At 42.1% G+C, this 26,810-nt stretch overlaps 1 protein-coding gene across 2 annotated transcripts; it reads left to right on the top strand.

Moving 5' to 3' along the window:
* The first annotated feature begins 15 nt into the window (after positions 1-15).
* On the top strand, positions 16-26,153 carry si:dkey-220o5.5 (actin filament-associated protein 1-like 2). Of its 2 annotated transcripts, none has more exons than XM_050050282.1 (16): positions 16-262; positions 10,247-10,381; positions 12,092-12,169; positions 12,374-12,435; positions 16,344-16,452; positions 16,545-16,771; positions 19,564-19,743; positions 20,191-20,277; positions 20,583-20,652; positions 21,563-21,801; positions 21,880-21,989; positions 22,062-22,179; positions 22,395-22,482; positions 22,637-22,800; positions 23,004-23,114; positions 24,445-26,153. In XM_050050282.1, the coding sequence occupies exons 1-16, from the start codon at positions 247-249 to the stop codon at positions 24,535-24,537; spliced, it is 1,887 nt and encodes a 628-aa protein (XP_049906239.1). In that variant the 5' UTR covers positions 16-246; the 3' UTR covers positions 24,538-26,153. The 2 variants fall into 2 exon arrangements, with proteins under 2 accessions (XP_049906239.1, XP_049906240.1); XM_050050283.1 differs by having other exon boundaries at positions 12,074-12,169; positions 23,258-26,140.
* The last annotated feature ends 657 nt before the right edge of the window (positions 26,154-26,810 follow it).

The raw sequence follows: 26,810 nt of genomic DNA, 5'->3' as shown, positions 1-26,810 counted from the left end.
ACATTAAACTGGTGTGTGTGTGTTTCTTTCTCTCTCCCACTCCATAATGAGTGTGTCGGTCCGTCCTCTGTCTCCTCCCTCATGATGTCACAGAGAGGTCGGACTCGACCTTAAAAGCTGAAGCGTCTCCTCACAGAGCAGACAGCCTGAGAAACTTCACTGTTGTGCTTCTGCTGCTCATCGTTCGTGTGTCGGACTCTTTGGAGCAGAGAAATGAGACTGAAGATCAGCAGACACTGAGACGACATGGACAAACAGAAAGGTACTGTGTTCACTTTGTTTTTACACGACTACAGAAACATGTGACAGAAACACAGTGACATCATGTAACAGTGTATTCAACAACTATGAGGTCACCTTCCAGACATTTCACCTCACAAACTCCAGATAATTCACATTTTATATAAACTTTATCTGTTCTTTGTATCACATGAAATAAATGTCAGATGTTGCACGTGTGACTGCATCTAAATCTGACTTTTATTTAATGTGATATTACACATGTAAAAGATAAGATAAGCCTTCAATGATTACAAATCAGGGTGTTGCAGCAGCACAGTTTCAATTATTTCAACTGTATCTATGAAGCTCAGTATCATAAAAAACAGTTTTACAAAATATTGGTCCTCAGACCGTCACAGCAGATAAGGAAAAGTCCCTCAAAAACCCTTTAATGGCAAAATAAAATGGTTGAATCCCAAAAACGTTTGGACAGATGTGAGTACAGGTGAACAGACTTTAAAAAAATGATTAGAATGTATTTAAACATACGACAACAACAAAAAAAACTCACATGAAATATGACATAAAAACACATGAGTTAATTTGTATTTGTAAATCTTAACTCTGAAATTATATGTATATTTTGTATTAATTTATAGTGTATACAGTGTTTTTTTATTTTATAACTTCACTATCCACAGGGTAACAATTTACTCTTTTTTAACATTTATATTAAGTGTATAAATATTTAATTAATGTTCATAAAACATGAAAATATAATGTGTCTGTGAGCTGTGAACACATGTAAACAACGATAAATTTTGCTATTAACAGAATTGTTTTAGTTCGTATGATATTCTACAAATTAGCGCCCCATAAATGACGTTATGTCCTTAACGTACAGTTACGTGATTAAGGTAAAGTTACTGTGTTTAGATTCAGGAAAGGAAAAGTAGTGAGGACGAAGCTTAAGATGACTCAGTTCACTTCAAGCTCACACAGATCTGAACCACGTCTCCGGGGAAGAGTCTGCGTTTTTGTGACTCATCCACCACCCCAACCTTCCTCCCTGCTTCCTTACACGTCCCCTCGGGACCGCTTCCTTCTGTACTGCCGTCAGTGCATTTGTCACGTGATCGCAGCCTTTCAAAATACGTGGGTACACATTCGGGTGCATTACTTTTAATTGGAAAACATACGAACAGTTAATGAGAAAGGCCTGAGGTCGCAGTTTTTAACACATAGTAAATGCTGTGAAACGGTTGCAGAAGCACATCGTAACGTGATGTAAGGATGTAAAGTTAAAATAAGTCAGAGTTGACTTTTAGTTTCACGCAGAGACTGTATATAAAGATAATGTACGTAGCTACCTTGACGTCATCCACTGGTTTGTGGACCCATTTTGAAGCTTTGAGTTTGGCCATTTCTGCTGTCGCCATCTTGGTTTTTTGGAGCCAGAAGTGACCATATTTGGGCGAGAGGGTGGAGCTGTGGAGGAGCGAGGGGTGGATCTGACTGAGAAGCCGAGGACACTATTGGTAGACTCAAAGAAGCCCCGCCCTTAATCATGTTTAACTATAAGACTTAATGAAATGTAAACAGCTGAGTTATATACATATCCACCCCTGTACAGGCGTTATGAATGTTGAAATTAACTGTCGAGACTAAAACTGTTTTTGTACCAGGCTGTAAACATGTTTATTTCTACATGTTAACATGGAGGTCTGTGGGGACTGACTCACTGTTGGAGACAACCTCTAGTGGACATTAGAGGAACTGCAGGTTTTGGCACTTCAGTTTCATTTCTCGGCCTCGGAGGTTGTCACTTTATAGACGACATGACAGCTCCCCAAAAGAGAATCTGGACCGCCCCCTGGTGGCTGGCTGCAGTGTAGGTCATAAATCCCGCCCCTCTGTTCCAACAGTCACCAACTCTGGTTTGGTTCAAATTACCAGATAGATGTGAAAACATGCTGCTCCCATACACGCTAAAATGACTGTTTATTTAAATGGAGTCTGGTGGTTTTGGTAATGGTGATTTCAGGGCTGTTTCTGGTTAAATTAAAAGGTGAATAGGTCGGACGGGTGTATGGGTGTGTGTGTGGTTTAACACACGTTTGTTTGACACGTCCATCCACCTCGACCCTCAACGCTGTTTCTGTAATGTGGTGTTCAGATGCCGTGGTCGTTCACATTTTTCTGTGAGGTCGATTATAAACCATTTACAATATTTTTTATACAGTTAATAAATATTAAATCAGGGGACGTTATCCTCTCACAGCTTCTTACAGTAGTTTGTCAAAGTGATGACGGAATATCTAACTCAGGGAAAACCCTGGAGACTTTATCACAGCGATGGTATGTTAACTACAGCAACACAACAATCGGAAACACCCCTCTGTCCTCCATCCTCCATCATCATCATCACTTCCTCCTCCTGCGGCCCCCAGGAGACGCAGCTAATAGACTGTTTACACTCAGACTGACAATTTAGCATTTTTGTCCCGTTACGAACGCTCAGACTGACGACTGCAGCCACATTTACTGTCATTACTTCATGTGTTAACTGCTCGCTACAGAGATAAATCCGGTTTATTCAGCTTGGCTCTGATTTTTGTAGTTTTGTCTTTGTCTTTTCTATCAGAAATAAAAAACATTAACAGGCTGCTTTTAGGAGCTTTTTCAATTTGTGCTTGGAAACACTGGAAAGGAAAGAGAAAGGTGTAAATGTGTAGAAATGTTCATACATGAACGGGAGGAGCTGGAAACATGAGATATGTGTGCAGTGATGACGAGACTGTAACCTTCCTCATTTTATACATTAAACTAACAGATTTTTATCATGTGTCCCACAGTTTAAGCTCTGAACTGAGCCTTTAAACCACCTCTTCTTACTCTGCAGTGCTAAGATGCTTAGAGATGATAATCAGTGTGTAGCTGCTGCCATGTTGAGGCAGAGGGTACTGTCTGTAGCTCTGGTTGAGGGTGAGAGGCTGTCAGCAGATAAACAGAGATCTGTGTGGGTACATGAGACCCTAAAAAAGAGGCTGGATCATGGGGAGTACCACCAGTTGGTCCAGGAGCTTCTCCTCCATCATGGACGTTTACAGTACTGCACTTATCTGCTGTTTTCTATTGAGATGGTGCTAACTGTGCTTTGTAAAGTCGTATAGCTCTGGGTATCCAGCAACCACTACCACCAGTTTCTCCTCCATTGTTTACCAACTGTAAACTTGTTGTCATGACCACCACAGAAGCCCCGCCCCTCAAATCATCCCATTGGACAATGGGGAAAAGCGGATGCGACGTGGGGACGTTTTTTCAACAACCAGACGCCTAGAGCGCAGAAGCAAAAGGCGCATAGCAACACAAAAACAACGAGCAAAAAGCTTCATTCTCATTAAATTCACTGTTACAAAAAGTCGCCTCCAGCTGCTGAAACACTTCCTGTGTGTTTGGGGCCGAACTCGTGGCGTGGAGGGAGTTCTTGGTTCCAGCTGTTGTCAGTCGGTCAGTAGATTTTGGGTTTCTGAACTCTGTGTGTACGGAGCGTCTCTGACTGCAGCTCAGTAATGTAACTGTGTCTGATGTCCTATTTTTCTATTTTTACCAACCAGAGGATGAAAGAGATGCTGCTCCACACCCTGCAGCACACACACACACACACACACACACACACACACACACACACAGACTTTTTCACCTCAGACAGTTTCATTGACCATAAAGACACAGATCTAAGTTTGTCTGAGAGTTCCTGTTAAACATTTACAATCAGTTTCTGTTAATCTGCTTTTTTTTTTTTTTTTTTGCAAACTTGTTTACAAAGTTGTTTGTTCCTCATTTTGTTTGTTTGTGTATTTGTTCATTAGTTTGTTTGTTGGTCAGATTGTTTGTTTGATTCTGTTGTTCATTACTTAGTTTGTGTGTTCATTAATTTTTTCATCTGTTTGTTCATTTGATTTTATGTTAGCTTGTTCATCAGCTTGTTTGTTGTTTCATTCGTTAGTTTGTTAGTTTGTGTGTTCCTTAATTTGTTTGTTTGTAAGTTAGTTTGTTTATTAGTTTGTGTGTTCTTTCTTTAGGTAGGTAGTTTGTCAGTTTTTTCATTATTTGTTTGTCAGTCTTTCTTTTATTTGTTCATTAGTTTGTTTGCTCTGTTAATAAATAAAAAAGGTCTGACTTCACCACAGCACGAGGTGAAAACATTACAGGACAGTTAAGAGGAGAGACGTTAACAACAGAACAAACTTTTAATTTACGTCTTAATATATATGCTGGTGTTGTGATTCTGTTTGTATAGTTTTAGTTTTTGGATGTTGATTTGTCGTCTTTTATCAGAATGAGATGATCCGTCATTCATTCACATAGACTGACGTTTTTTAACCTGTGTGCGTCTGCGCACGCGTGTGTGTGTTTGTGTGTGGGTGTTCTGCAGCATCAAAGCCTGAGACAGGAAGTGATTCTGATGGTCAGATAAGCAGCGTTCACTAACACAAACTCTTTATTTCTCAGTCCAGCAGCAGTTTCTCTGTGTCAGAGTTTCTGTCGTTGTTGTTGTTTATGATGATGCTGTTGATGTGTTGTTGATGTGTTGTTAATGATGCTGTTGATGTGTTGATGATGCTGTTGATGTGTTGTTGATGATGCTGTTGATGTGTTGTTGATGTGTTGTGGGTGTGTGAGGTATGTACAGCTCAGTGTTTAAAACAGCAGCGGGCAGATAAGCAGATCTGTAGGATCCTTAAAGTCAGCAGAGACGAGTTAATCAGAAACATTTAACCTTGGTCTCCCACTCCGTCACACAGTGAATGGACTCACTCTGTCCGTCTGAATGGAGCTCCGACACAATCACCGTCTGTTGTCTCTGCATTTTCTACATTTCCAACTCCTTCTGATGAGAATTCACACTGTTCTGAGATCAGCACAGTCGGACCTCTCAGGATCATTCACCACACTTTGGCTTTATACCAACAACTGAGGTCCTGTGTAGACTTTCCAACCAGTGGAACTGCTCATGTTCTCTGTGGTTCCAACTGGGTCTGACTCCTGTCAGTGATATAATAATACAACTTTAGAATATATTTAAAAATGTATTGTCGGAGCATCTGCGGTCAGGGGCAAGGTTCCTGAGGTCCTTTAGGTTATTGAAGTCATGCTAACTGTAGACAGCTAGGGTTCATTACTGCAGGTGGTTCTAATTGTCAGGTAGGAGGTCTTAAAGTTGTCTGTTGTTTCTTTAGGAGGTTACATTAGTTATTGAGGAGGTTTGAGAAGTCTCTCAGGTGGGTCTAGAACTCTTTTATGAGGTTCTAATTGTCAGGGAGGAGGATGTTAAGTTCTTGAGGTAGTTAAATAGTTATGTTAATTAGGTTCTAGTGGTCACTGGGGAGGTTTTGATGGTCCTTAAAATGGTTCAAGGGGCCTTTTAGGTTGTTGTAGTTGTCCTTTAGGAGGTTCTAGTGGTCACAAAGGAGATTCTAAGGGTCCATCGGGGGATTTTAATGGTCAGGAAGGAGGTTCTTGGGCTTCTAGTTGTCATTTAGAAGGTTCTATGGGTGTCTTAATTGCCCCTAGAAGATTTTTAGGAGGTTCCAATTGTCATGAAGGACGCTCTAAAGGTCTTAAGGTGGTTATGTTGTTTTTTAGGATGTTCTAGTAGTCACTCAAGGTGGTTCTAGGGAAATTTTAGGTGGTTGCAGTTGTTCTTTAAAAGGTTTTGATGGTCACTGTGGAGGTTCTGAGGGTCTTAAAGTCCTGTAGGAAGTTATAGTAGTCATGGAGAAGGTTCTAGGGGTCTCTTGGGTAGGTCTAGAAATCCTTTATGTGGTTCTAATTGTCAGGAAGGAGGTTCTAGAGGTCTTCAGGATGTTACATTGTTTCTTTAGGATGTTTGATAGAATAGAATAGAATAGAATAATACTTTATTGTCTACCTTATGCATGCTGAAGGCAGAAATTTGTCTTTGACTTGCAAGACAACATAAAACCATAAAACATGTTCCAACACATGGTCTATAAGGTGGTTCTAGGGGCCCATTAGGTGGTTGCAGTAGTTCTATGGGAGGCTCTAGTGGTCACTGGGGAGGTTTTGATGGTCCTTAAAGTGGTTCTAAGAGCTTTTTCTGTTGTTGTTGTTGTTGTTGTTGTTGTAGTCAGGAGACTCTGAGGGTCTTTTGTGAGATTCTAGCTCTGCAGGAAGTTTTAGTGGTCATTAAGAAAGTTCTAGGGGTCTTCAAGGTGGGCTCTAAGTATTTTAGGAGGTTCTAATTGTCTGGGAGAAGGTTCTAAAAGTCTTTAGATGGTTATACTGTTTCTTCAGTGGAGGTTCTAGGGGCCTTTAGGTGGTTGTAGTTGTTCTTTAGGGAGTTCTAGTGTTCATTGAAGAGGTTCTGAGGGTCCTTTTGATGGTTTTAGTGGTTACTGAAAATGGTCTTTTGGTGTGTGTAGAACTCTCTTAAGTCAATACAGATGTTCCAGGGGTCCTGTAGATGGTGTAAAAAGTTTTAGTGGTCACTGAGGAGGTTCTCCAGGTGTATTTAGGGGCTCTGTTAGTCATTAAGAAGATTGTAAAGAAGATTCCTATAGTTATAGTTCCAGGGGTCCTTCAAATGGTTCTAGTGGTCTTTGAGGAAGTTATATTGGTCCCTGAGAAGGTTTTAGAGATTATTAAGGATGTGTTAGTGGTCCCTGAAGAGTCTCTAGGGGTCCCATACTGTAAGTTGTTCTGTTGGTCACAGGGGTGGTTCTACGGGTCCTGTTGGTGGTGAGTGTTAATAGAAAGTAAACATATTGAATACATGATTAGTGTCTTTAAGGTACATTTCCTCCTGATGAAGAATCTGCTGTAAATGTTCCTGCAGCATAATTATTTTTCCTCTACAGGCAACTTCCTGTTTGTCAGTGTGTGCACAGGGACCTTCAGGTCTTAAATGATGTAACACGTACAGTACACACACAGTCTTTATTCTGTGTTAAACATTAGCAGCAGCTTATCAGTGTGAATCACATCAGTTAACATGTGAAGGCCAGAACATCCGAGTGTTTGTGATGGGAAACGTTACCTGGACAGGTGCCGTCAGTTCAGTGTTTCATTCACTCATTAACAGAACAAATATCCTGAACTCTTCTGTCTTAAACAGACAGCAGCTTCTGTGAGGACGGACATTCTTAAGTTTTTTATTTGTTTGCATGTTTGAAAATACCACTATTGTAAAATATGACATTCATATAACCCCCACAGAGCCATAACATACATGAATTAACCATGAACAAGAGCCTGTGCTGGTGAGGGTGAAAGCTTACTTTAAGGACCTCTGAGACAAACTCAGCATCACACTGATTATTGACAACATACCCACAGAGACAGCGGGCCGACATGACCCCTGTCAGAGGAAAATATTGAGCTTGTATTTTTATCTGTGGAGGATAATATGGAGTTGGAGGCGTCTCGCATCGCTGCCTTCAATGATTTGAGCTCTTTACTCTTCAGAAGCCAAAACACAAAGTCAGTATTCATCCAGTGAAGAGAGCAACAACAGCTTCATTCATAACATGAACACAGACTGACTTCATGACAGTTTTCATGTTTTATCAACCTGCTGACGACAAACTGAACTGGACACTCATGAGTTTCGGTCTGTTTGACTCATGAAACTTAAAGAAATTATTTAAAAACAGTCGAGGACGGATACACAGAAACATTGATCATTAAAAGACTTTGACATGTTTTTAACTTTGATTTTTGTTCTTTTAAATCTGCAGCAATGTGGTCATGAAAGACAAATACATGGATAAAAAAAGTTTGACTAGATTTGATGAATACAGAACTACCATTTTGCATGTTAGCATGCTAGCATATAAATATAATATGCTAAACATTACATGCTAAGGTTAGAAATTAAATTTTACAGCATGTTGACATTTGTGTTTAACATACATCAATGTAGATTTAAGCTATGTAATATTTAGCATGTTAACTTACACATAAGCATAGATATTAGCTACATAGTAATTAGCACGTTAGCTTATACACAGCCTAAATGTAGACATGTTATAATATTTAGCACGTTAGCTTATACATAGCCTAAATGTAGACAAGTCAAATATTTAGCACGTTAGCTTATACATCAGTGGAAATATAGAGCACAATAAAGGACAAGGGAAGATAAATGGAGATAAACCAAAGCAAATTTGTTTTAAGTGAAAAAAATACTTCTGATATAGGCTATATTTAGCATGTTAGCTTATACATAAATGTAGATATGTATTATTTAGTATATTAGCTTATAGATATATGAAGATAGAGTATGTTGTATTTAGCATATTAGCTTATGTAGGTAGGCTTTACTATTAATATTTAGCATGTTAGCTTCTACATAAATGTAGATAGGTTTTATGTAATATTTAGCATGTTAGCTTATACGTGTAGATAAGTTTTACTTGGTATGCTAGCTCAGAAATAAATGCAGATAGGCTATAATATTTAGCATGTTAGCTTATAAATAAATGTAGACAGGCTATATGTTATATTTAGCATCTTGACTTTTACTTAAACGTAGTCCTAGATAGGCAACATGTAACACTTAGCATGTTAGCTAATACATAAATGGAAGCAATATAATATTTAGTATCTTAAACATAAATGTAGATAGGCTATGTGTAGCCTTATATTTAGCATGTTAGGTTACATATATATATATGTAACCTAACATGCTAAATATAAGGCTACACATAGCCTTATATTAAATGTAGCATATATGCTACATTTAGTATGTTAGGTTATACATAAATGAAGATGGGCTATAATATTTAATATGTTAGCTTACACATAAATATAGATAGGCTATATTTAGAGTGTGAGCTTATAAATAAATGTAGATAGGCTAAATGTAATATTTTGCATGTTAGCTTATACATGTAAATAAGCTATATTTAGCATGTTAGCTTCTACATAAATGTAGATAGGCTATATGAAATATTAGCATGTTAGCTTATATCTAAATATAGATGTGCAATATTTAGTATGTTAGCTTATACATAATGTAGGCTACTATATAACATTTATCGTGTTATCTTATAGGTTACCAAATTGTAGATATTTGAAAGTCACTCCAAAGTTTTCAGCTTTTGAAAATCATTTAAAACGTTTGTGTAGATTAAATCATAAAGATGTACAGCTGCAGATAATCCTCACACGAGTGAAGCTTGAGCCAGGAAATGTTTTTACATAAAAAATGACTTCAGCCATCAAAGTAGTCGCCTGTTAATTTACTGATTGTTTGGTAGCTGTAGGATAGTTTCATGTTTTGAGTGCAAAAATATTGATTGGTAAAGTGAGTAGTAACTAAAAGTGTCAGATAAATGTAGTGGAGCAGAAGCATAATAGGCATTATTAGTTAAGTAGGCCTACAGGTACCTCTAGCTTGTACTTGAGTACAAAATTTGAGTAAATGTACTTGTTACATTCCAGCACTGTTGAAGTGTAACGAGTGTTTGATAGAGACAGATACTGAGTGTATAAATAAACATGACTCATCGCTCTGCTTCTCCGTCAACAGTTAAAGGATGACTCAGAGATAAAGTCTGCCAAACTATTTTACTTTGTTAATGAGACCAAACACGCAGACAGCTGAGGCGTCTTTGTGTCCAGCTGTCCATCTGTCTGTCTTCTCACAACCAGCTCAGAGGCTGCGACAAAGACGGGAGACCAGACACGAACACTGAAAGTTAACAGCATATTTATTTACAAAAAGTGATGATAAAGAACAGAATCAGTGTCAGTAACCAGTCATGTAGAAATGTCTGTGATAACCAAAACAAACAGCAGCAAGGGAAGAAGAGAGCAACTGTAAAGGAGGGAGGTGTTTATGTGCAGAGGACACCTGGCCCAGGTGTAGCCCATCCAGCTGATGACCCTCCATTAAGCACCTGCAACACCAAATCAGAAACAGCCAGATGCAGAGACCCCTGGTGGAATACAGGAACGGTTCATCACAGTCTGTCCTGTCTGTCCATGTGTGTAGTGCTGGCCAAGCTGATCTGGGACCTGCCGTCCTTCCTGTCTGTTCTGGACTCAGAGAACCTGAGTTACATCGCTCAGGCTCAAAAGAAATCCATCTCAGAGCTGCTGTCCAAACTGCAAACCAACGACACTCCTGGTAAGAATACTACGACTGCTACTGTTAGTGCGACTAGCCCACTGCTATTAATACTACTGCTGTTACTGCTGCTGTTTCAACCAATCACTAGAAAAATGTTTGCATTGTCCATTTCTGTTACATTTGTGCGTTATTACGTAGCGGATACATGTACCAGGCACTTTATTAGGTACACCTGTTCAACTGCTCATTAACACAAATATCTAATCAGCCAATCAGGTGTCAGCAGCTCATTAACATTTAGTCATGTAGACATGATGAAGACGAGCTGCTGAAGTTCAACCAGAGCATCAGAATGATGAAGAAAGGTGATTGAAGTGACTTTGAACGTGGCATGGTTGTTGGTGCCAGACGGGCTGGTCTGAGTATTTACTGGGATTTTCAGCACAACCATCTCTAGGGTTTACAGAGGATGGTCCCAAAAAGAGAAAATATCCAGTGAGCCAAAATGCCTTGTTGATGCCAGAGGTCAGAGGAGAATGGCCAGACTGGTTCAAGATGATAGAAAGGCAACAGGAAGTCAAATAAGCACTGGTTCCAACCAAGGTGTGCAGAAGACCATCTCTGAAGCAACAACACCTTGTCCAACCTTGAAGCAGATGGGCTACAGCAGCAGAAGACCACACCAGGTGCCACTCCTGTCAGCTAACAACAGGAAACTGAGGCTACAATTCACACGGGTTTTCTCACCAAAACTGGACAATAGAAGATTGGAAAAACCACATTCAGATGGAAGCATGGATCCATCCTGCCTTGTATCAACGCTTCAGGCTGCTGCTGGTGGTGTAATGGTGTGGGGGAGATTTTCTTAGTACCAACTGAGCATGGTTTAAACACCACAGCCTACCTGAGTATTGTTGCTGAGCGTGTCCATCCCTTTATGACCACAGTGTACCCATCTTCTGATGGCTACTTCCAGCAGGATAACGCACCATGTCACAAAGCTCACATCATCTCAAACATGACAATGAGTTCACTGTACTCCAATGGCCTCCACAGTCACCAGATCTCAGTCCAATAGAGCACCTTTGGGATGTGCTGGAACGGGAGATTCTCATCATGGATCAACTGTGTGATGTCATCATGTCAATATGGACCAACATCTCTGAGGAATGTTTCCAGCACCTTGTTGAATCTGTGACACCAAGAATTAAAAAGGGATCCAACCTGGTACCTGCGAGGTGTACCTAATAAAGTGGCCTGTGAGTTTAGATTGAAACTTTAAATGACGCCGTGGTTTACATGTGGGTGGGTTTAGTTACAAAAAACACTTGGTTATGGTCAGGAATAGATCATGTGATCACGTCTTAGTAAAAAACAACGCTTTCAGCACTACACCCGCTGACGGTCGCTACATAACACCCACATTTGGTAGCTTAACAGCTGCTGGAAATAGAGCAATGTCTCACTAAAAAACAATTGTTTTTGTTGTTGGTCTTTGACAGTGGTGTGCAGCTTGGCAGGCGTCTCACCTAGGTGACTCACAATCCACCATCCCCTCCACCTCCTGATGACAAAGTCAGCTCATATACTACGTCACTTCAGAGACACTGAAATGAAACGTACCAATAAACTATCAGTGATTTCCAGGAGCATAAAATGGCCGTCTTTTCCTCTAGCGACTGGACTGCAGTGCCACTAAAACCAGTGAGATGACTCTGTGAAATAACTGCAGTAATAACTCTGCTGAAGTGTCTGTTGTGTCTCTAGTGGAAGATGCTGAGTACATGATCATGAGCTGTCCGTCATCGTCTCCTAGCAACGAGCTGTCAGACACACCTGGAACAGGTAACACTGAGAGTAAATCACAGGACGTGTCCAGTCAGAGACTGTAGAATATTTCCTGATGTTTTGACTTTCGTTAAAAAGTGACACAGTTGAGTTTTTTTTTTAACAATCGTGTTGACTTGAAATCAAATATTTATAAAGGCAGGAGATGAAACATGATTCCAGTGTTCATGATATAAAAGACAGGTGTGTTTGTTTGTGCAGACGGAGTCCGGTCCTCTCAGCTGCTCCTAAATCAGGACTCACCTGTGTGGCTGACAAACGGGGTGAGTCACACACATCTCTCCCTTTCCTCACCCAATGCATGCTGGGATACACTCCAACCTGCACTGACTCACTATTTTGATGGTTGAAGTCATTTTCCTGTAAAAACATTTCATGGTTTCAGCTTCACAAACTTTCCCTTTGACTTCAGGCTCTGTCTCACCGTGATGCCATTTCACACTATTGTCACTGTTATTAAAAAGAGTAGTGCCCAGCGCCCGACCTCACGTTTGCCAGGCTGTTAAAGACGCAGCATGTGTACGGCCTCTTCTGCCTTTTTGTGCCAGATTTTGAGAGCCCGGTGGCAGGTTGCATCTGAGGTTGCTAAGCAACCTTAAGAAGCGTATCGTATCATGGCCTATTTACCTGAAGTCCTGAGGTCAGAGCTGATCTTCTTCTAGATGCGGTTTGTGTGTCGGCCTATTAAAATGATCAAGAAGGAAAAGAAGGAAAGATATCTGTCAGCTGTGATTGGTGGTTCCCCGTCACATGACCTAGGGTGCACGATGCACGGCGCTGTGTTCTGAAAGTTGAACTAAGTTTATCTCAGGGTGTAGCCGTCACGCCCTGATGCATACAAGCATGGTGTCGCTCTGGTGTTTGAGCTCACCTGTTGTGCCTCTACATTGAAAACAGTGAATTTGAGGGCGCAGAAAACAGAGCTTGTGTCCAGTCCATGAGCACCCAGCGCCTGACCTCATGTTTTCCAGATGGTTATAGACGAGGCATGTTTACGACCCCTCTGAGTACTTCCTTCTTCACTGCACAGGAGCATCTTTTACTACAAGAGAAATGATGCAATTTAATCTAATATGAAAGCTGACAATAATCGTACTGTGTACATTTGTTTTATGATATTGAAAAAAATGTATCTGGACATTGAATCTCTCTTTTGTTTGAGTTATTTTCTAAGAGGAGACATTTACAAAAAGTTCATTAACTAAATGTTTCAAGTTTCAGTTTATTCAAGCAACAATAACCCTTCTGTCTTCATTCCTTTAAGGATCATTCTAATAATGATTCTCTAATATTTTAATACTGCGATATTTTCTGAGACGGTTATCAGACCGTGAAAATCTCATACTGTTGCAGCCCTACAGATGAAACGATTCTGTTGTTGTCTTCACACTGTAGATGTTTGACTCTCCTGCACTCCCTGACCTCCTGATGCTAACGATGGTTCCCCCGAGGTTTGAGAAAAAAAGCACTTTTTTATTTTAGATAACAGGAGAAGAAGAAGGAGGAGGAGGAGGGTTAGTGATGTGGGTCAGTAATGACAGACTGAGTCCTCCTGAGGTTTGGGAGGAGACGGCAGGGTTTCTGTGTGTGTGTGTGTGTTGGAGGGAGTGACAGGATGCTCAGTGTTTACATATGAGGCCATCTCCCCTCTATCTGTCCTCCTATTGGCTGAGAGCTCTGCAGAGGGAGGAAGTGGTCACTGATGGCAGCTGATTAGCATCTGGTCTACGTGATGGATGAACACAACACACACACACACACACACACACACACCCCCACTAACTCTGGGAAATTTTGTTCATATGTAACCAGTTTGCAGACGTTATTTATTTCAGTGGCCGCATGAAGCTTCAGTTCAGATCAGCAGTGTGACGTTAGGCTGAGAGGACGGTGACAGTGTGGAGGTTTGCAAAGTGTTAATGTCCTGTCTCATAGTGTCTGACAGGGGTCCTGCAGATCCTTAAAATGTCTTACAAGGCATTGAATTCATTTATCTAAAAAGAAGACCTTCATTCGTATTAAAATGTTTTAAATCAACATTTAAAACACCTTAAAAATGCTCAGACATTGGACGTAGGATTTTACATTTTTTTCTGACACTGCACTGTAAAATCTCAAAATAATTTGTAATAATGTCGCCTGTGTGACATAAAAAGCTCGATGTCCCAAAACCTCTTAAAATTGCAACTTCAAAATGCAGTTTGGGTTACTGTAAAACTGGTTTCATTCTGAGTGGCTTAAAAAAAGTCTAAATAAAATTAAGTTGTAGGAACCCTGTCCAACATTTAACCCTGAGCACGTTCTCTCCCTGACTCTGTTTACCAGGTGGTTTATCTGTCTCAATTTATCCCAATAGTGTGACAGAGGTTTGAGCCCAAACTGTGGAAGTATAAAGAAGCTGCTGGTTTGTCCCACAAGTTCAAGAAGTTTATTTATTTGTTTCATTCACAAATAATTCGTCATCTTTTGTGCTAAAAGAGTAGCATGAACACAACAAGTCCGTGCCCTCCAGAAGGACTTACAGGAGTGTTTTCTGATCTGTGGTTAAGTTTTGGTTTGGAGACAGAAATAACTTGATCAGGTTTAAGGAGTTAAAATCACCTATACGTTGAGGTCAGGTGGTTCCAGCTGTAATCATGTGGTCAGGGGGACTGTGGTCTCTGGTGTCTTGTTGACTTCCTCCCTCTATAACAACATCACCTCACCTCTGAAAGACTCAAAATTACTACGACCACGAGGAGTCTGTGTCACTTGAACGTAAAAGACTTTCGGGGTAGTTTGACTCACCGGATGGAGACAGCAGCTGTGTCTCAATTTAGGGGCTGCAGCCTTCGAAGGCTGCGTCACATCGGCGCGACCAAGGCCGTCCAGTTTCAAAGGCTCCTTCAGATGCGGCAGAGACATGCAGCCTTCTTTCCCAGAATTTGGAGGATGCAACGGATGAATCTTTCGTGGCCCAACCTATCCCAGGATGCATTGCGTGCTGGTGATGACTATATTAAGTGAAGTTAACTAACAGTTGTTGACTAGCTAACGGTTAACTGTTGTTAGCATTACGTTAGCTAAAAGCACACAGCTTAAACAATCTGAATTTCATAAGTTTACTTGAAAACACTCCATAAGCCTGAAATATATCAGACGGCAGCGTCTCCAGCGGTGAATCATCTCCTCAAGTATTAAATAAAAAATATGTATAATAACAATCTCTGGGTCCATGATTTAGGGCTAACTACCTTACTAGCTTACTTCTTCTTTCGTCAAGCGCAGCTGGTTGCTAGGTAACAGTAACTCCAAAGGGTTGGGGTGAGAACAACTGGTGATGCAACCAGGAAATCCTCCGCAGACCGTCCCATTTCAGAGACCGTTTGATTTGGCTGATGCAGTCTTCAAAGGACACGGCTGACGTCGACCGTGAAGGCAGCTTCCTTCTAAGGCTGCAGCCCCTGAACTGAGACACAGCGTGTGGCTGTAAACCTGCCATTGGCCAGTTATTTTGGCCTTCCACTAACTGCGTGTTACTGTTTCCAAATCCCCTTCGCTACGGGAAACAACAACCTCCAAGCTAACAGCCTACACGCTGAAAATGGCGAGTTTTGATTTAGGTTTGGATCATGCAACAAGACATGTCTGCTTTGTTCTTTCTGTAAATTGTTGTTAAGATCTATGACGAATAAAACAGCTTGTGAACGCAGCTCAGAAAAGCCCAGACTGCGTCTCTCAGGACTGTCATGCCCCTGATGTTGATCCATTGTCTGACACGACGGAATTACTTTTAAAGATCTTTTCAATCTGGCAGCTCCAGTGACAGTGACCTCACATATGTGCCCATCTGTTCCTCTTCACAGGAGCTTCTGTGATGAAATCATCTGTGGTTTCAACAGGTTCAGTTTGCTCCTCCTGTCGCCTGAGTCCAGACCTTTGAGTTGACTGATTCGTCTGGTATTGGGATTACTCACTTAAAATAAAGAATCAACTAACGTCGTTGTCAGGCTGTTGTCAAGGGGTCTGCTTCATTTCAGTGTGCTGGTGTGCAGCAACCACGTAACTGTCAGCTGACAGAACAAACACGTCGGCATCCAGCGCTCAGTCAGTCAGTCATCTGTCATATTCAGCTGAAAACTCTGCACCGTACTGCTGAAGTGTCTTTAAACCCCTTCATCCATCCACGCAGGGCCCTGTGGTGCCGCCCCTCCCTCCAGGCGGCCTCGGAGGTGATGATGATGAAGATACCTACGAGGAGGCAGAACCGTACCTACCTGACACGACCACGACTAACACTGGTACCCCCCCCCCCCCCACACACACACACACACACACACACACAGAAACATGTTGTAAACCTTTCATAAACACGTCCTGGTCCCTCCCTCAGAGAAGGCGGAGTCAGACAGCAGTCACTACGAGTCGTATGGGGAGGATGATGATGATGATGAGGAGGAGGAGTCTGTGAAGGACAGAGCTAACTACATCCAGTGGAGCGCCTCCCAGCCCTGCCTGAGACCCATCCCCGAGTCCCGCCTGTGTGGTTACCTGTGGAAGAGGAAGTGGCTCGGACAGTGGACCAAACAGCTGTTCATCATCAGGAGCAACGTGCTGCTGGTGAGTTCTGCTGCTGCACTCGAGTCTCTTCTTTCTGTTTTTACTCCTTCACATTTATCTGACAGCTTCAGTTACTGTACAGAATATTGATTTTACTTATTTAATACGTTTTCCACAAGAGGCAACTACAACAGTCAAATCTTGTTTTTACATGAACCCTCTGAAACCTGCCAGGCTGCCAGTGATCTGAGACAATAGTCCTGTCTGTCAGAGGCTGTAGTGGGCTGAGTTTTGAAGCTGGAGTGATGATGCTGATGTGATATGAAACTAGATAACCTAAGAATTCTGCTTCTAGGGAATAATGCTCCAAATTTAGGCTAATTTTTGGCGAGGGGAAAAACTGGCATGGCCATGTTCACAGGGGTCCCATGACCCCTGACCTCAAGATATCTGAATGAAAATAGGTTCTGTGGGCAACAATGTGTCTCCTCTTTGCAGACGTGTCCACTTTATGCTTGTCTCATGCGGTTTTGGGAGTAAATGTGTTGTTTTCACCTATTGTACAGGTGCATCTCAAAAAATTTGAATATAATGGAAAAGTTTCAAAAAATTAAACTTTCATATAAAATGATACAGAAATGTTGACCTTCTTAAAAGTATGTTAATGTACGCACTCAGTACCTGGTCAGGGCTCCTTTTGCACGAATAACTGCATGAGTGTGGCGTGACATGGAGGCCATCAGCCTGTGGCACTGCTGAGGTGATGTTACGGACGCCCAGGTTGATTTGATAGAGGCCTTCAGCTGGTCTGTATTGTTGGGTCTGGTGTCTCTCATCCTCCACTTGACAATACACCATAGATTCTCTGTGGGGTTCAGTTCAGGTGAGTTGGTTGGCCAGTCAAACACAGTAACACCATGGTCAGCAAACTAAGTACAAGAAGGTTTGCCTCTGTGGCTAAGTCCTGCTGGAAAAAGAAATCAGCATCTCCATAAAGCTGGTCAGCAGACCGAAGCATGAAGTGCCCTAAAATTGAGTTCTGTTTTATCAACTCTGATAAAACAGAACTCCTCCTGGTCGGTACCAAATCCACTTTATCCAAAACTGACAGTTTCTCCCTCACTATTGACAGTTCCACAGTGTCCCCCTCCCCTCAAGTTAAGAGTCTGGGTGTCATCCTCGACAGCTCACTGTCTTTCCACTCACACATCAATAACATCACCCGGTCTGCATATTTCCACCTACGAAACATTAACCGTCTCCGCCCCTCCCTCAACCCTCACACCACGGCTATCCTGGTCCACAGCCTCGTAACCTCCCGCATTGATTATTGTAACTCAATCCTCCTTGGTGCCCCTCACAAATCCCTCCATAAGCTTCAACTGGTCCAAAACTCTGCAGCCCGCATTATTACCAGAACCCCCTCCTTTCACCACATCACCCCTGTCCTCCAGCAGCTTCACTGGCTTCCAGTCAAATTCAGAATCCATTACAAAATCCTTCTGTATACTTTCAAGGTCATTCACAACCTCGCCCCCACCTACCTGTCTGATCTCCTCCACATTGCCACCCCCTCTCGCTCCCTCAGGTCGTCCTCCTCCCTCCATCTCTCTGTGCCCTCCGCCGGGCCCTCCGGGAGCAGAGCTTTCAGTCGCTCTGCTCCCAAACTCTGGAACTCTCTCCCCCCGGACCTCAGAAACATGGACTCTCTACCCCATTTCAAATCACAACTCAAAACCCATCTGTTCCAAATTGCATATTCCCTTTAACTGCCCACATCCATTTTTACTTTCTGTCACTCTTGTCTGTTGTTTTATTTATTTTAATTATGACCTTAATTGTGTTTTTAATGCTCTGTAAAGTGTCCTTGAGTGTTGAGAAAGGCGCTTTTAAATAAAATGTATTATTATTATTATTAAAATCTCTTAGTAGACGGCTGTGTTGACTTTGGATTTGATCAAGCTTGGTCTTGTTGGACGCCCCATTTCTAATTTTATTCTGTCGCTTGCGTTGGAAGTGCTGCAGTGGACGAGGAACAGCTGATTCATGAGGTTTAAATGAGGGGTTACCTACAGGATGAATGATTTGACCAGCTGAGTGTCAGGTGACATCATCAGCCGGCTTGAGTCCAGCTCAGACTGGCCAGTTCACACCGCTGACACTTTTCTCTGCAATGTTCTAAAACGGTTTCATCTCATCGCAAATCTTTGGTCTGAACTGGACTTTACACATCATCACAACATCACATCGTTATAGCGCTGTTATTACCTCTGATGCCGACACACACCGTGTCCTGACTGGATGTGACGCAAGCGAGCGTCAGCGACCAGATCAGTTTGACGCTCTGTTTTCTATTGAATGTCCTAACTGCGATGCGACATGGTGTGCTGTTTTGAGTTGAACTTTTGTTGGACGCACCGTCTCTTTTTTTATTCTGTCACCTGGGTGGGAGCGCCGCAATAGACGAGGACGAGCTGTTTCACAAGGTTTAACTACGTCCTTATTTCACTACAGAAACTGTCGACAGTTTGACCAGCTGAGTTGCAGGTGACACCATCGAGCTCCGCTGCAACTTTTCTCTGCACGTTGTAAAACGGTTTGGTCTCGTCACGAATCTTTAGTCTGAACTGGACTTAATGAGATGTTATTGATCGCAGGAATGGCCGTCATATACGCCCATAACGTGCTGTGCCTGTCTCAACTTTCATAGTTTGATCAGGCACCTGACTGAAACACAATGTCTGTTACAGATTTATGACTGGAAAAAAAATGGTCATAATTGAAATTAATCTTCAGGTTTCCAGTTTTCAGATGATGTATTGTTTGTGTGTGTGTGTGTGTGTGTGTGTCAGTGTTATAAGTGTGCTCAGGACCTGCTCCCTCAGCTGGAGATCAACCTGCGTGGCTGTCAGCTCGTCTACAAGTCAAAGAGCAACAGGAAGATCCAGCACCAGCTCAAACTGGTGTTACTGGGATCAGAGACACTGGTGCTGGGCTACAGCAGCTTCCAGCAGGCCGACGAGTGGAGGAAGGTCAGACACACACACACAACTTTCACTACACTCATTGTTAACACTCCCTGTGCTGTATTCACAGGGGGTGGGATACTGGACGAGGACATCTAACTGGCCTACTGTCCTTGTCCCAGTATACAAGCACGGGAGGGGAATCCATTTATTGAGCCAAGTATGTGCGACTCCTCTACGATAGCTGGAGATATGCCCCCTTTCAGCTTGTTAGTATTGAACCTTTTTCTGCACAAGACCAAACAATCGATCGTCATCCAGCCACGTAACGGTGACCTGTGTTTTACACACCAACTCAGTGTGGTGTTTCCAGGACAGCTGATCATTTACTGAAACACACCGAAGAATTTTAACTTGATTCATTTCAGTATTATTGATGAATCTATAAATTATCAGCTGTATTGTACGTGTGTGTGTGTGTGTGTGTGTGTGTGTGTGTGTGTGTGTGTGCAGGTGATAGAGGAGGTGAGTGTTGGAGCTGAGGTGGAGAGTCGGAGCTCGTTGTCTCTGGTCAGATCAGACCAGCTGCTGTCCTGCAGGGTGAGACCATCATTCAGGTGTTTGGGACTCAGACATGGTTCTGAAATATAAATGTAAATGTGTGTTTAATGCTGACGAACTTTGAAAAAGAAGGTGAGGTTGATTATTTAACACGTATTTAATCAGATGTTTCCAGTGCTCCATCATAAATGTTCCTGTCAGTGAGTAATGAATGTCAGACTGTGAAACCTATAGCTGTGTGTGAATGTGCCTCAGCTCTCTGGTCCTGTTCGGCACATTTATTCACATGACACAATAATAAAAAGTGTTGGTTTAAAGTTTCTGTGTGTTTCGTGTCTCTTCAGTCCAGTACAGTCCAGAGTGACTCTGAGGAGGAGAAACCTTCAGCTTGCTGCAGCCTCAGCAAAGACAAAGGTACTGATGTCATGAGTGTTATTATTATTACTATTATTAAAGTCTGTAAACCAGAGAGAGTGCTGTTAAAGCTGCAGTAGCTCCATCCGCCGGGACTTGGATTGGGAACCAGGAAGCTGCCAGTTCGAGTCCCTTGCGTGGACCAAGTGTGGACTGTATAAAATAAAGCTGCTGATCGACAGGTCTCAAGTTTAGTTCAGTCGGCGCTGTGGAAACGTTCAAGTGTCCTCACGCAAGTTGGTGAATTCTGTCTGCTCATGTGTTCCTGCAGATAACCAGATATAAATCTCACGTATGGATTTGTTTTTGGGTTTTTTTAAGTTTTAGCAGTTCTGAAGTAACGCAACACGTTACCAACAAGATTTTGGGTGATATAATTACATTAACGCATTACCACCCAAACACTGTTTACTGTTTTCATTGATCCACAACGCTCCACTTCTGCCAGTGCGCCACCAGAACAAATTCTGGCCCCTCATGGACTGGATGAGTCGTAGAGTTGGAGCCCTCTGCACTCCAAACTTCCAGGACATGTGCCCTGCAAAGTCCACGAGTCTGCAAGTGCAGTGAAGCCCTTAATTAGATGTATCTCTAAAGTCCAGGGTCGCTGCTGCTGCTGGCTGTATGTGCTTATGCCCCTTATGTTCAGATTCAGATTCAGATTCAGAATACTTTATTAATCCCCGGGGGGAAATTGTTGTCATGTTGTTAGCACTGTTAGCACTGTTAGCTGCTAGCCTCCAGCTCAGCCACGTCCATGTTGAGAGCTGTGTGCAAACAACATCTAGTACTTAGTTACTTTCCACTGGTCTGCACTAAAGAAGAACAGTGTTAAGCTCCTTTAACTGAACAGTCATTGGATGATGTCATGTTAGCGTGACCTCTGACCTTAGGTGTGTTTGATTGACAGGTGTGCTGAGCGTGCTGATGAACTGTCAGTGGCAGAGTTTACTGTGTCAGGTGGAGGCGGGGCTCCTCAACATGTTCGGAGAGGAGGAGGAGGAGGAGGAGGAGGAGGAGGAAGAGGTGAAGAGGTCACCTCAGTACACCGTCCAGCTCAGAGGCTGTGAGGTCAGAGCTGGGCCCGACACCAACCACTCCTACAGGATCACACTGAGCATGCTCGGTGACCAGGTGGCCGTGCTGGAGGTGAGCTGACAGGACAGGAAACAGGAGGTCATTTCATTCGTTCATACAGTCATGTTCATGGTTTCATCTGTCCTCCAGGTGAGTAGTTCAGGTGAGAAGGAGCGATGGTTGAAGCTGCTGCAGGACGGAGCTGCCCATCACAGTCACCATGACAACAGCACACAGGAGCTCACAGGTGGAGCTCTCAGGTAAGACACACCCCTCTGTCTGCTCCTCTGGTCGTCGTGCTCCTTCTGTAGTTTTTGCTCTTCTCTCCTCAGTGGGCTACAGACTCGAAGGTTCCCCACCTCCAACACCTACATGGACGACCCGTTCCACCTGAGTGGGACCGGCCGAGACCAGCCCGTCTACTCCAACACCTCCATCCTGGAGCACATGGTACGCTCCTCACAGCACAGCACAAACATTTCAAACATAAAGTAATGATATTAATGATGTCAGAATCATCAGACTCTGATTTATTTTCAGTTTTCTTTAGTTTTAGATGTGTAGTTTTGTGGCAGCAGTGGGCTTCCGTACTCCACAGAGACCTGCCTGGTTATTGATTATGACAGATATTAATCATAATGACCGGTGTGTTTGTGATGTCTCAGCTCCAGAGCTCTCAGGACTCAGTTCGCTGCAGCTCGGTGTCGTCCAGAGACTCAGTGACCTACAGCAACACCGTCTTCACCAGCCACAGTGAGTCTCAGCGCGTACAGGAAGTCCTCTTCACGGGACGAAACAAGGACCTGCATTTTAAATTAACCAAAAACATTCCACTGTTTCTACTTGAATTTTTTTGAAGCCCAAAACAGCTTCAGTAAAGACTTTATTTTTTGTTTGTGTGTTTCAGACAGGAAGTCTGTGGAGGTGGAGCGAAGCGTTCAGAAGCTGGAGCTGACGGGGAAGAGGACAGTGCAGCTGAGGGCGGGGTCAGAGATCAACCTGGCGTCTGCTGGGAAGCAAAACAAACGCACCTTCAGACAGTCGCTGGCCGTCTGCAGTGAGCGCGCTCAGGTGGGACGCACATGTTTGGGTTTTGATATTTGTTCAGTGTAAATATAGAAGTAAAACCTCCTGCTGTGAGTTCAGAGAATCAGTCATGGTTTACATGTTCTGTATTAGAGCTGAGCTACACTGTGGTTTTACCTCCTCTGCTCACTGGTTTCACTGGTTTCACTGGTGTCTGCTGTAACCTCTGCTGGTCTCTGCTGGTTCAGGCTGGTTTCCTGAACCCTCTGCTGCGACGGACGGCCTCAGCTAAAAACTCTCTGAGACGAGCTCCTTCATCACTCTTCATTGAACACGGGAAGGTTTTCCAGAGGAGGAAGGTCAGTCACACACGCACACACACACGCACACACACACGCACACACACACGCACACACACACACACACACACACACACACACACACACACACACACACTGATGTCAATCATTTCATTTCAGTCATTTTGTTACCGTTTTTACAGGAATGGGAGACTAAAGCTGCTGCTTGACACTAACTGACCATCATCATCATCATCATCATCATTACCATCACCACCACCATCATCATCATCACATCTACAGTCTACAAACTCTTCTCCTCTCAGCTGAAGAACCTTCTGTAATCTAACGTGGATTTAAAGTACCAAACTTAAAGTGGCATCACTGTTGGCGTCTCTGTCACAAAGACAAAGCTAAAGTGTTATCCTCTTCCTGTTTTGGTTGCACAGTGGTTGATTTCCACTTTAATATGTGCACCCTAACATAACACTGATGCAGCCTTTTCCCACTGCATGGAGATATTCTCTTTACTGTTGTAAACACTCGATGTTTGAAGAACCCGAAGCAACAAACAACAGACGAACCTGTGAGGAGGACGAGCAGCTGACGGGGAACGTCAGTTTATTAGAGTCTGTTGGATTAGTGCCAAGTGATGACCTCATATCACCATATGTCACCAAAATCAAATCCTGTAGATCGTCACTTTAAAGTTTAATTCAACCTTCCTGCATTGAAAGTGTATTTATAAAGCACATTTCAGCAGCAAGGTAGTTCAGACTGCTTGTAATAAAACATCAAAAGCCAAAGCTCCTCTTTGGCTTCAAAAACAATGACCTCAGTTTGTTTAGTTGAAGAAAATTGTGGCACATCGAGTTTGTGATTTGTCCAGTGCTCTCAGTCAAAGGTCGTAACGGACCATAGTCCCCCTGATGATGTGTCAATGTGTGTCATCTGCATAATTATGGTGACATATTTTATTGTTTTTTTATAGACCCTTTTACTGTTAGTAAACGGTATGATGTCTATGGTGGGCGGGGCTTAGCTGGAGGCAAAACAGTTCTCCACAGACATTAGCTAGCGCTAGCTAACAAGTTGTGTTGTCTCGTTTTAGACGATGGAGGAAGATGATGTGAGTGGTGCGTTCAGAAACACTCATTGTGAGTGTGGGAGCGCACTCTGACACAAACTGGAGCGTTGATAAATTGGGAGCGCTGTCTGAATGTAGCGTTGGGTTATCCAGAGCAGCGCACTCTCAGAGTGGCAGAGCGCACTCTGGACACTCTGTCTGTGGAGACGGAGCAGCAGAGCGCCGAGCGGAGTGAATGTGTGATTAACTTAACCGTTGGTTCATTCATGTAGAAATATAACGCTGCGTTTCTTCCACCAACAGGGCTCTCATTTTAGTGTAGAGCGTCAGACTGAATTTACCAACGCACCATGTCAGGTCACTCACTCTCCGGGACCGCCAGTGTTACTTGAATAAGTAAACACTGACCAACGGGACCAGACTGGCCGACCCGTATGCTCTCACTCAGTGGATGGATGATGTCACAGGAAGCCAATCTTACAAAGGAGGACCACACTTGTTTGTTTTGCTATGGAAGCTAACGTTAGCTAATGTGCTAAAAAGTTAGCGTTCCAGAGAAATCCAATATTCCTCTTAATCCCTCCCCAGTTTCTGATGAGGTGGACATGATAACCCTTAATACACATAACCTTATTCATCCCTACAACAGGAAATACTTTTTCCCTAACCTGATATGAAGTGTGCGCTGCACATGTGAGCATTTTTGATGATGGCCTCCGTCCAGTCCTTTGGTCTTATCACATTTAACCATAGTTGTCTTTGTTTTTGTTGACGGGCAGTGGCGGCTGGTTTTGAGCCATGACTCCTTCTATTCTGGCTCCCAATAACACAACAAGACAAACACATTTTAACACTCCTATGGAGCCTACAGCCCTGTGGGGGAGAGGCAGCTGCACCTCCAGCTGATAACATGATGTCACTGTGATGTCGGTCCTAAAAGGGACTATAATCTGAGCCAGTGGTAGCATGTAGGTGTTAAACAGTAGAGGTCCCAGGATGGAGCCTGGGGGAACACCACATGTCATTTTTAAACACTGATGTAAAATGACCTACAAACACAAAGTCATCCCTGTTCATTGAGTCAAAATGGAATCAGTTTAGTACTGTGCCTGAAAGTCCCACCAGGTTTTCCGTATAATACAAAGCAGCCCAAACTGTATCCAGACTGCAGCGACCGTCTGTGGCAACAAATGTGGAACATATCCGTATGTGCAGACACTTGATTTATTATAAACAGAAACAGTGCACGGCTGGTTTTCAACATTATTAAAGTGGTGTGGGTAGTTTTCATAAACTGAACACACACATAAAAGCTCTCACACTTTCTTTATTAACATCATTTTAACCACTAATCTGAGTTTATTTGGGGTATTTATATTTCAATAATATATTGATGCATTAGAATCCAGTGCACTTCCTGGTTCTGTTGGAGTTTTGCAGCAGCTGTATCAGATGAGCCGCCGTCACAGCTGGAGTCTGAACTGTCCGTCAGCTGAGTTTGATCCTGTGTGTCTGTGAAATTATGATAGAAATCATCAGTGTGTCGATAAAACTTTAATCTGTTCAGTCTGATGACTTATTGTTGTAAATTCAGGTCACACATTAGTTTAATCCCACGTGTTCTCTAACTGAAACAGTTTGTCTGTTCTACACTTGATTATTTTATACACATGTTGATTTATGTTTTTTTCCATGACGTCACTTGTTTGTATAATTTTTATATTTACTGGATTTTATAATAATCTCAGGAGAACGTTTCTGTCGTTGATGTTGGACTAAACACTGATCTGTAAAATGTTACTGTAATATTAAAAACTTGATTTTACATCATCTTTGCTTTTATTTATAAAGGTTTAAAATCACAGCAGAGATGCAAACAGACGTGGAGGAAGTACTCAGAAGTAAAAGTAGTAATATCAGAGTAGAAATACTTTGTTAGTAAAAGTACAGAAGTATTTAGCAGTACCTTCAAAATACACTTGAAGTACCAAAAGTTCTCATTATTTCTGAATATTATTTATGATAAAAGGTAGTTTGTGAATGTCCCCTCTGAGGATCAATAAAGTTTTACATTCATCTGTAATAATTCATCATAATTTATTTGTTGATTATATTTTGTATCATTAATGTCAGTCTATAAAATAAGTAGTAACAAAAGTTTTCATTTAAAAATTTAAGTACTGTATATCCCTCTTAGATGTCGTGAAGTAGAAGTGTAAAGCTGCATAAAATGGAAATACTCAAGTAAGGTACAAGAAGCTAAAAGTTTTAAAAAAAAATCTTAAGTACAATATAATGAGTATAATATGAGTAAATATACTTAGTTACTCCTGACTTAAGTATCCTATAATAAAGTTTACTGCTTTTTATTAATGTATTATTTTATTTTATTATTCATTACTTAATTTAAGTGTCTCAATGGCCTTTTTATGTGTCAAATTGGAAAGAAGACATATTGCTCAACATTCTTCAAGATAAAAACAAAATAAGGTTTTTTATTGTTAAAGTTCATCTATGAATAAAATACTATTAAAAAAATCAGTTAATTAAAACCTTTTCTAAAAGTTAGGCTAATAATTTACTTACTTGATTAAAATTTATTTAATTTAATTTAATTTAACATCCCACACGAAAACAACAAAATACGTTTTTTTAATTGTTAAATTCCA

This window comes from Epinephelus moara, chromosome 8 (genome assembly GCF_006386435.1).
Source record: "Epinephelus moara isolate mb chromosome 8, YSFRI_EMoa_1.0, whole genome shotgun sequence".
Taxonomy (NCBI): Eukaryota; Metazoa; Chordata; class Actinopteri; order Perciformes; family Serranidae; genus Epinephelus; species Epinephelus moara.
This window is presented reverse-complemented; position numbering and strand designations above follow the sequence as displayed.